Below are 10,550 nucleotides of genomic sequence, written 5' to 3'. Positions count from 1 at the left end.
GACACCCATCATTGATGGAAAGTTTTTATGGGACACAGGGACGTTACAATAACAACAGTCTTTACAATATTCATCACAGTGATACAGAAGAATCCATTCACTGGGTTCCCTCGCATAGGGCCTGCTACCTTTCCTGGCCAATGCAGTGGCTACTAGTGGAAACAAAAGTGCTCTGGCTCCTGCCAAATGCCAGGCGAGCACAGCCAGCAGCTGCCTTGTAGCAGTGTTTAGCGATGGCTGGGCAGCTGTGCCACCATCTGCCTCTGCGCTACAGAACCCACAGAGCCCACTGCCCTGGTGCCCTTCCCAGGACCCCATCTGACCCTTGGACTAATGGTGGGACTTATGATACCACAGCACATACAGTGCTGCAGCCCATATGGCACTACAGCACATACGATACCATGGCACACACCACAGTCCATACAGCACCACAGCTCATATGGCACATGGCCCATATGGCAATGCAGCTTATGTAGTGCTGCAGCCCATATGATACTGCAACCAGTCTGTCAAACTGAGAGCACCTTATTGGGATCACTGCGCAGTGCCATCTCCTCTATCAGTGTTGGCTTCAATGAACTGGATTCAATGAACTGTATTCAACCATATGTAACCAGATATTATTTCACAACATTCATTTAAATGTGTTACTTATTTGACTACAAACCTGTCCCAAACTGAACCAGCCTAACCTCATACCTGGGAGTGAAATGGCCTAAGGTTGAGAGCTATATTGTAAGGGCTGCTGCTACTGTGTGTTTTGTTTTATTTTCCTACCTGTGTTGCAAAACAAACAATATTTCTGTATTCCAGTATGACGCTGTTGTGCTTCCTTTTTCTCCTGATATAGGTAAATATGCAAGTATTTTACAGGGCAAGAGAGATCCCCATCAGCCATAGTAATGGAAACACTCCCACTCATGTCCTCAGTGCGTGCTTAAATGATACCATAAAGAATAAGATCATTAAGAGCAAGGTATGGGGCAAAGTGGAGAGACTGTTTTCTTTGAATGGAAAAGCGCCCTTACGACAGGTCATCTTCCCCAAAATATCTATGATCTTAAAAATGCTACTGAAACAGAATCCTCAGCATGAATCCCAGCACTAGCATACAGCAAAAGGCACCATGATAGTTTTATTTTCTATTTTTAAGTAGTCAAAAATTGGCCCACCTTTTTTTAATTTTATTGTTTGTTTTTGTTTCTTTTTTTTTGTTGTTTTTACTTTTTTTTCTCGGAAGCTGTAAATCAAGACATTACATATAAATAGAGATTCCCTATAAAAAAAGTCTTTGCCGATAGCTATTATAAGACAACTTTGCTAAAATGAAAATAAAACATTTTATTTGTTATATTTTTCCTCTTTTATATAAAATAAAAATATTTATTTATTTGTTTTGTTTTGTCTCCCTTCTCAGCCTTTTCCATACAGGTGTGTTTGTGGGTGTGTGAGACTTCTAGAGAGGATCCGGGTCTTGTTTGGGTGTCGTGTGTGTCAAGCCGCTCTGCCCACTTTCCCCGTGAGTGCTGTGTCTGCTGTAGGAATAGTAAGTCCGGCTGTCACCCGGCCGATAGAGTGGGGGCGAATCTGTGTTCATTGCGTCATTGTTCTGAATGCTTAGGAATGGGGTGCTCTCAGCCACAAGCTCCTCGTCAGACTCACTATAAGAGGCGCTGCTCAAGGAGAACGAGTCCCGGACCGCTCTGGCTCTGTGAGAGATGTGCCCATTCAGTTTGGATTTTTTCCATCGCCTGTTGCTGCTGGCTGTTTTCTTTGGCTGCTCTAATGCTGTGACGTACTCTTGCGTTGTCTCATACTCATCATCCTCCGTGATGCGGAAGGGGCTGGAGGGCAGGCTCCCCATGCTGTCATTTAGGTAGGTCTTCCTTTGGTAATAGCTGTCATATCTCTGCATGTCCTGGAAGGGGACCTGGTACCGTCGCAGGAGGGGCTGTTGTTCTTCCACACGGAAGCTGATGGGAGCTGCCGGAGGCAGGGACACGGCATGCGCAGAGTTGGGGGAGGTGATCTCAAAAGTGGGCACCTGCGCAGCGATAGAGTACTGGAAGTCAACGGGCGAAAGGCGTGCTGGTGTGGTCAAGGCCGACACGTACCTGAAAGAAGCGACACCTCTATTTGGACCCTGGACAACCAAAAAACCCTCCACCTATGGCTCCACTCTGCTGGATATGCAGCATTGGGGCACATAGAGCCTCCAACACACTTTTGCTCTCGGAGCACACCATCACCCGGAAAACTGTGCAGAGGGACCTCTCACCTCAGTGCCTACGGGAGTATGTGCTGCTTGCGACAGTAGATATTTAGGTACCTGTGCACAGTTCTCGCCAGGGCTGGCTCTCCTACGGGACCCTCTCAGTCAGTGTGCTTCCCAACTCCTTTGTGATATAAGGATCAGTGTGAACAGGGCTGGCATTTCTGAGCTCACTCTGGCACCCAGCACATCACAGCTTCATCACCCGCCATTCACAGAAACATGGTGAAGTGGTTCTCAGGGAAATTTCATGACAGCTGAACTGAGATATACTTCCCTTGCTACAAGATAACGTGCAGGTCCCAGTCCCACAGGATGATCAGACCTTCCCCTCTCATCCTTTGGGGAAAAGCACAACACCTTGCAGGATCAGACCTAAATTCATGAGTGTGAGAAGATCCTTCACTTAGCCATAGCTTGGTCCACCATCTTCGGTATGACTTGAAATCACCTACTTTAAGGCTGTCCTCAAAATTCATGCAGGAGTCTTAGAGATGTCCAGGGCCTTGGATTTTCCATCTTGCCGCCTAACTTTTACCTGAACTAGGACAATTCTCATCCTGCATCACTACAAACCCTGCAGCATCTCCCAGCTGCCCAAATCAAGACTTCTCTGCCTTTTGTTTGCCTGCCATCTGTTCTCTGGAAGCCCTGTATAGGTGCCAGGCTTATCTGTGAAGAAGAATCTCCAAATGCCCCCTCCATACTCAGGCCACAGTCAGATATTTCTTCCTCTGACTTAACAAAACACTTCTGTCTAAAAAGGCATCTATTAGCTTTCTTTTACTTTAGCAATAGTACCAGTGTGGCATTTCAGAGCTGGTGCAGCCCCTCTCCAAACAGCCTTTCGTTTGATGTCACCTCTTTCTAGGGAGCAACTTTTGCTTCTACTCAATACTGTTAATTTGCCTTTTGCCTGTTCATTTCAGGCTGCCAGGTTCCCTGCCTAGTCAGATGTCCACATCTCCCTGTCCTCACTCAGTATCTCATGACATCTGAGATGCCTGTGAGAGCAGGGCCAGCCTGTCTGAATGGACTGGGAATAGGAACAAGAAGAAGTAGGAGATGTTGTCCTTCCCCTTTGCCCCAGGAACAAGCCACATTGCTCTGAGGGGTATACATCTGAAAGTGGCCATCCACAGTGCACAAAAGGCTGGAGCAAGGGTGGAGATGTGGTTCTGCACCCACTGCCAACCAGACCTGAAGAAGAGGCTGCCTGTTGCTCTCCCTCACTAGCTGATGGAGTCACATCTCTGAAGATGAGAGAGCTCTTCTGCAGAGAGCTCAGTCATGCCAGACTGTGTTCTTGGGGCAGTGGTCTCCTATGGTCAGTACCAGAGCTGGAGTTCTGTATGGGCTATCAGGGGACCGCTGCTCTAATGCCTGGCTTTCTTGGAGGCAAATACTTTTGTGTCCAGCATAGACAGGTATGGTAGAAATCTGCACCTGTGCAGCACCAAGCAGTTGAACCTGACCTCTCGCTGTGCGGTGAGTCCCGCAGGGAATCCACAGAATCCCGATACTGCATCATGGGCCTCCTTGAGTCTTCAATGCAGTATGCGGCCCCACGGCGGGCCCGAGCTTCCACACATGCAGGGCTGTTGCATTTACTGGTTCCCACTGAGGACAGCATTATCCCCGACTGAGAATCTGAAGTCAGGCTTTCTGTCCGCTCCAAGCTCCACGTGTGGCTTTCGTGTCTATAGATCAAAACATACATGGACAAACAATGAGCAAGGAATCTCCACTAAGGACTGCTACAAAAGGCCATATGTAGGCATAGATCATACTCTCTGCTCTGCTTTCATGTTCCTTTTCTCTGTCTCACTGGAATATATCTGGCTAAGGAAGCCTGATTTCCCAAACTGATCTTTTATTACCTTTCTTTGTTGCTTCTTGGAGGTATGATTAGAGAGTACAGAAAAGCAAATGGGTGAAGATCAGGTATTTAACATCACTATCTTCTGACGGCCAGGGACAGAACAGAACAGAATCTGAAGGGAGGCCTGAGGAATTCTGCTTTGTGCTTGCAAAGCACTTTGGGTGTGCATCCATGCACTGGCAATGCCAAGGCAAGTCTGCAAAGGATTTCAAGTGTGCCACTTGCATGCATTGCCAAGAGATTGCTGCCTTCAGAAATACAACTGGAAAGGAGCCAGATAGAAGGACTATAACTACTGCCTAACCAATGAAAGAAGGTGTATCAAAGGTAGACCTAGATGTCCAATTTCCACTGGTTTCTAAAAGATTTTTAGGAGGAAAACACATTCAAAGAACTAGGCAAAGACTATAATAAGTTGAGTAGTCCTTGCTCAGCCCTTGGAAATCCCCCTGCCCCAGCCTGTTGTGAAGAAGATACATTACAAGCACGCAAGAGGGAAGCATCGTCCCCATGCACCARTGGTTCACACACCACAGCCAACAAGCTGACCACTCTCCATAGCTCAACTATGTGATCCTTGAAAGCCACACTTCTATACTCTCAGACTGCACTAAATGCAGTTGTGCCAGCAGAGGACTTTGGGTGGTGGCTTGCAGGCTTCATTAAGGCTTCCTAAGAACTTGTTAATTATTGATGGCTCCAGGCACGTGCTAGGCTGTAACCACAACCTTCACTTATAACTTCAAATGGTATCCTCATTAGAGATGCTGATCAAGTAAAATGGAACCTGATTATGCCAGTAGTTTGCCTCTGGCATGACTTCAAGAAACACCTGCTCACTGCACTTGACTCAGGAAAATTAGGTGGCAGGTAGCCAGAATCACAGGCTATGCAAGGTGGGTGCCTCCTCACAGCTATTATGTGCTAATGCTGCCCTGCAGACATACCTTGTATCGTTAGGAGGTGCCCAAAGATGGCCCTGAGAACCCAGGACTTTGAAGTGAGTATGGAAGGCCAATGACGTGCAGCCCTGCAGGCATGGGAGCCTCTGTGCCCCTGGCATGAGCTTGCATACACCTAGCTAGGGTTGGGTTGCAACACACAAATTCAAAAAAACCTTGGAAAACATGTTGTCTAACTTACAGAGGGTGGGGTTTGACTGGCTAAAAATAACCATTTCCATCCAAGCAAGTCATTCTCAGCTCCTGCTCTACTTAGTGCAAGTTTAGGCCCTAGAGCCCAGGGAGGAATTTACCTGAAAACTTGTTTTATATCTGAAATTGGTCAAGTTCATTGTACCCTGACAGAGCTTGCTTCTCCTTATTCAACCCTGAGGCACTAGCTCCATGCCACTGTCTCACACTGGTCTGGAAGCCTAATGCTGAAGAAACCCGCTAGGAGGCTTTCTGGAACTTTACCTGGAAGGAATCATTGTTTCTTGGATCAAAGCAGACAAACACATCATGCTGATGAGGTAAATGAGCCAGGACATCTTTTGATTTATAAAGTCAATGCATGTGATCTATACTTCATTAGCAGGATGTAAATATGTCTCATCTGTGCCTCCAGTTAGATTTCTAGTCTCTAGGCTCCTAGGGAAATATCTTCATTTACTGGAAGAAGCACTGAAAGCCCATAAGAGGAAGAACCAGAACATCCAAACTCAAAATAGTACAGGACTTCCTCTAGAACATTTGAAGGACTTTTCTGGACATTGTAAAAATAGTGAAATTCCGTGAGCAATTTAAACACTCTCAGAAACAGTCAAAACTTCAGCCTCTAAGTCATGATGCTCCTTCCCCCTCGACAGCTATTTTGAAATGTGAAAAAAWTATATCTCATAATGTGTAGTAAAAATTATTGATACTCTTCTGATGGCCAAGATTTTCCTGAGATCTTCAGAAAGACTTCCAGTGAAGGAGGTGGCAAAATCTCAGACATTTAAGACTCTGAAGCAATTCTTTTTGGACCATGATAGTTTTTTTATTTCTCATGAATAACTGTGGCTACCAAGTCAGATCCTAATTCTGAGAAATTGGTCAAAACGTTTTACGATGTTTATAGCAATTTTCCTTATACCAAGCAAATATAATCCAAATATATCAAGTATGCAACCAATAACATGTATGTGCTTAATGAATTATTGCAAGTGATCAGCCTGATGATTGCAAATACAAATTGAAAACCCTGTATTGGATACATCTTCCTGTTTCTGTCTGCTCAAGGTGTGAAAGTACAACTTCATTTCCTCCTAGTGTGTAGCTACATCAGTGTTGCAGGTTTCTGCTGGCACCTTGCTGCAGGTCAAGGATCACACCTTTCCACACCTGTTACTAACATGTTTGCTGTGCAAGCAAACATCTGCACTGTAGACAAGGCCTGTATGACAGAGTACTTTCAAACATTAAGCAAAAACAAGGAGGTGAGAAGGCAATTTTTACGAGCTTTGAGTCTTCTAATATCCTAAGGCAGACAGCAACAGGTGAGGGGGAAATGGTATACTTCACCTCTGGCTGGAAGTTGGAGTGGCCGTGGAGCAATGATGAGATGGGGAGCAGGAATGACTTCCCGAAAAGGTTGTCTCCGTTTCCCTTCGGATCACATGTTCAGTGGCAGGAACATTCTTAGAAATGTACTGTAAAATACAGAGAATTGCAGAAATCAGACAGTAGCTTGTAGACATTACCACAGCCAAATTCTGCTGCCTAGATTATTCTGGTCAAATCATATGAGAACTGAGTAAATCCTGTGGCTCAACAGTCTGAGAGGAGAGGGAAGAGGGTAAGAAAACATAGAGTCGTGGCCCTGCTCCTCCTCTGTGCTTTGCACTCTGGGATGGGGCTATAACATGAAGACTGTGGAAGGATATGAAGAGCTCAAGGAACTCCCAAAATGGCTATTGGTACCATGCTATCACATGTATCTGATGTGACTGAGCAGAAATCCACTTCTACTTGCAGGAGGTTAACACCCTCCAGAGTGGTGTTTCCACTCTGGTGGCACTCAGTAAACTTCAGGGAGACTGAAATAAAAAGTCTTACATCAGCCATTTGGATTTCCTCAGGATCCAAACGTGGATGGCTTGGCCCATTTGCAAGGCTTCGGTTCTGATGGGCAGGGCACATGTTCTGTCGTAAATGATTATGCATTTGTTTTCGTTGTTTCCTTTAAAAAAGAGAGAGAAAAAAACTATTGAAAGAGTTTATTTCATGGGGCTCTCTGCACCTAGGAACATCTGAGGTAAGCTGTCTATAAAGGAGGCAACAATCATGTTTTCATTTGTGTCTTGAACACACTAGATGTTCTCACTATGTTTATTGAAAGCTTCACACAGAAAGAAACTGGATATTCAACATAAGTCACCTGCTGCTTTTCAAAAAAAAAAAAAAAAAAGTGAATGTTTGTCATCACAGGCAATTAGGGAAGCTGGGTCCAGGATCTCCTTTTGCAAGACAAGGCCCATCACATGTTCCTCATGTTGGGAACATGAGGGAGCTGAGACCTGAGGCGAAGAGTGAGGAGAAGGGAAGGGGAAGCAGTTCATGGCTTTGTCATGGCAGCAAGGCACTATCCTTGAATTGTGTTAGGGATAAAATGAAAAAGCCTCCCCATGCTCCTAGCAGGTCATGTACTCCACAAGGCTCCCTGTGCTCCGAGGAGGTGGAAAGGCATCCTAAACCAGGCGAGGCTCAAGCTAAGTGGGGAAAGGGTACTTGTCAAGTAGGGAACACTGGCCATAAGAAGTACCTGTGCCTCTTGCTCAACTGAAATTGCTCTGAAAGTCCCTTAAATGTAAACAGCTGAGCCCAGAGCTCCTGGGTCACTAGTGTGCTTCTGCTGTCAGGAGACAGGCTGTTGGCTTGTAAACTGGCTTTTCCCAGTCACATGACATAGCCTGGCTTGGAGAAGCAATGCTGATGCAGGGTATAGGCAAATGGTCTCAAGAAAACGTTCTACTCAAGTTCAGCCTTGGAGGTACCTTCAACGCCCTCTTTCAGGAGACTTGGTTGGAAATAATATAGCACAGCATCTCCTAGAAATATCATCGTGGGTGAATAATGTGAAAGTATGAACCCTACCACCCAATGACTTCTAACTTGTTATTGCCTGTTAACCACCCATACTCACTTGGTTTTACAGTAAGCTACCACACAGACGATGCCCACAACAAGCAAGGCAACACAGATGCCAGTGATGGTTAAAACTCTCTTCTGGTAAAGCTCTTCAGCTTCTGCAAATGGAGGGAGAGAAACCAGTTATAAATGGGCTCCAGTGCCAAGGATACCTCTGGCTCCACAGGAACCAGCACCATGTGAGAGTCAGACACAAAACAGGACACTATCCAATCTCTAACCAACCTACTGACCATGTCTAATAGCTGCCCCCAACCTGAGATCAGCTGGCCTAACTTTGCTCACTCCTCAAGAGATGTTTCCTCCTTTTCTCTTTCTGTACCTTCTCCCTCTCTCAGTAGCTCTTCCCATCTGAGCTCAAACACACCTTTTTGCCTTCCTTTCTTTTCCCCTAGAAAATTCTGTGACTAATCTCAAAAAGCTCCATAACTCTTCTTTCCCTTCTAGCAGATCACCTTTTCTCAGCAATTTGATAATCTAATAAGGAAGTACCTATGCACTCCTACACTCACCAAATACATGCACTGCCCTGTGATGTTCTCATCACAGGCTCCAGTCTATCATTAACTGCTCTGACAGAGCCAGAACAGCTTTTTGTTTGCAGCAGCTGCATGCTCTAGGGCTTAAAGGTGTTCTAGAAACTTCCAAACAACTGGCTCCAAAATATGTAGGTGCTGAAAGGAACATCCTAAAACAGTCAAAAGCAGAATGAGGATGGAAAAGCAATAGGATATTAGACAAAGAAAAGGGAGTAGAGTAATTAAAATACAGTAATAAATCACAGTTATGGATTTTCAGTGAAATTGAATTCCTTGTCAAGTCAAACATCTCTATAGTTACTCTCCTCACAACTGCATCCTAAACACCTGTGCTATCTGAGAGACAAGACCACCTCAATTGCACCAGGTAACTTAGATGCACAGCTCTGGAATTCAAGTAGCATGCTACTGCTTCTGTTAGATATCACCATTTGTCATGGACTACTTTTTAAACCAGGAAAATCAGTAAATTGCATCAAAATCCAGACCATGCTGGAAGTGAGGTAATTCATCCAAATTAATTTAAACTCTAAAAAAATGCTGGGATGTCACCAGCTTCAAATCTGTGTAACTAAACTACACCTTAGCATAGCAAAGGCACTTCAGTCCTCCAGTCAGGTGACTGAGAGAAGGCTTTAGTCCATAGCTGCCATGAGCATTTTATTTCGGTGGCTATGACCAATGTCCTTGTGCCCCCATACTGTGTGTTGATCATGAAGTCATTGGGGTTTGTGCCTTCTTTAGCATTCATTGAAATATTTTTTTCATGAAGATTAGCCAATAAACTTCGTGCCATGGTTGCTGTGCTGGGTATGTTTCACCAGGCCACACTTCCAATGGACTATCTGATATTCCTTAGTGCTACTAAACAATGGCAGACAAAACCAGAAGAGAAACAGATTGGCCTTTAGGCACGATCATCATACCAAGGTCTAGACAAGGAGGACATAATAAAACATTCGAGATGACTGAGTGTTTTGGCCAATCTCAGTGTGCCATTTCAGGAAGGTAAATGAATTTCTGGAAGAAATAAAATGCTAGGAAAAAGGTATATCTTTTTCTGAGTTCTCAAAAAAGGTGTGAAGAAAGATATGCCAAGTCAGAGGCTGACAAAGACAGCCCTGATGTGAAGATACAAAACACAGTCCATAGTGCTTTGCTTTGTTTGGTGTCCCAAAGCTATAGTCTAAGTAGAGAAACAATTTTCTACCAATTTTGTTTGCACACTGGCCTTTAGCTTCATGGGGCTCTTAAAGCACTGGAGAAGTTGCCTGCAAGGCAAAGCCCAGAGTGTTCCATTCTACTGATCTAAAGGGAGCATTTGGCCAAAATACATTGATTAGAGCACCTAGAAGAGAGCCCAACTCATCTTACCTATTCTATCCTTTCTGTATCTCACTTACATCAATAGGAAAAAAAGGTACCTCTTCCATCACCATCCCCTGAGAGACGGACAAGGACAACTGAGAATCTCCCAAGCTCCAACTTCCATGGCCAGTGTGGGCCAGTTTTCCAAGAAAGACAGATCACAATTCTTGCTTTGGCTGAAAGTTATTGCATTGCAGCAGTCTTACCATAAGGCTGCATCTCCCCAGTGCCAGAACCAGCCACAGCACAGAGATACGCACCTGGGACCTGGTCATACAGGGGAACTTGGGTGCTAGTTGACCTTCCACTCTTGGCTTTTACTATGAGGAACCAGATGGGGATATTTTGTGGAA

The 10,550-nt window shown here is 44.9% G+C and overlaps 1 protein-coding gene across 1 annotated transcript in view; it reads right to left on the bottom strand.

The window, feature by feature from the left end:
- Positions 1-1,403: 1,403 nt before the first annotated feature.
- The window catches only part of NRG2 (neuregulin 2), a 94,594-nt gene continuing 85,447 nt past the window's right edge, over positions 1,404-10,550 (bottom strand). Inside the window, exons 8-12 of the mRNA XM_085307750.1 lie at positions 8,286-8,388; positions 7,199-7,322; positions 6,665-6,792; positions 3,751-3,975; positions 1,404-2,117 (exon numbers count right to left, since the gene is read on the bottom strand). Coding sequence (XP_085163876.1) covers positions 1,460-2,117; positions 3,751-3,975; positions 6,665-6,792; positions 7,199-7,322; positions 8,286-8,388 — 1,238 coding nt within the window. The 3' untranslated portion in view covers positions 1,404-1,459. The remainder of the gene's footprint in view (positions 2,118-3,750; positions 3,976-6,664; positions 6,793-7,198; positions 7,323-8,285; positions 8,389-10,550) is intronic.

Source organism: Rhea americana, unplaced genomic scaffold (assembly GCF_003343005.1).
Source record: "Rhea americana isolate MKP2758 unplaced genomic scaffold, rheAme1 scaffold_262, whole genome shotgun sequence".
NCBI classification, from domain to species: domain Eukaryota; kingdom Metazoa; phylum Chordata; class Aves; order Rheiformes; family Rheidae; genus Rhea; species Rhea americana.
Note: the sequence above shows the minus strand (reverse complement) of the source record. Positions and strands in the feature narration are given on the sequence as shown.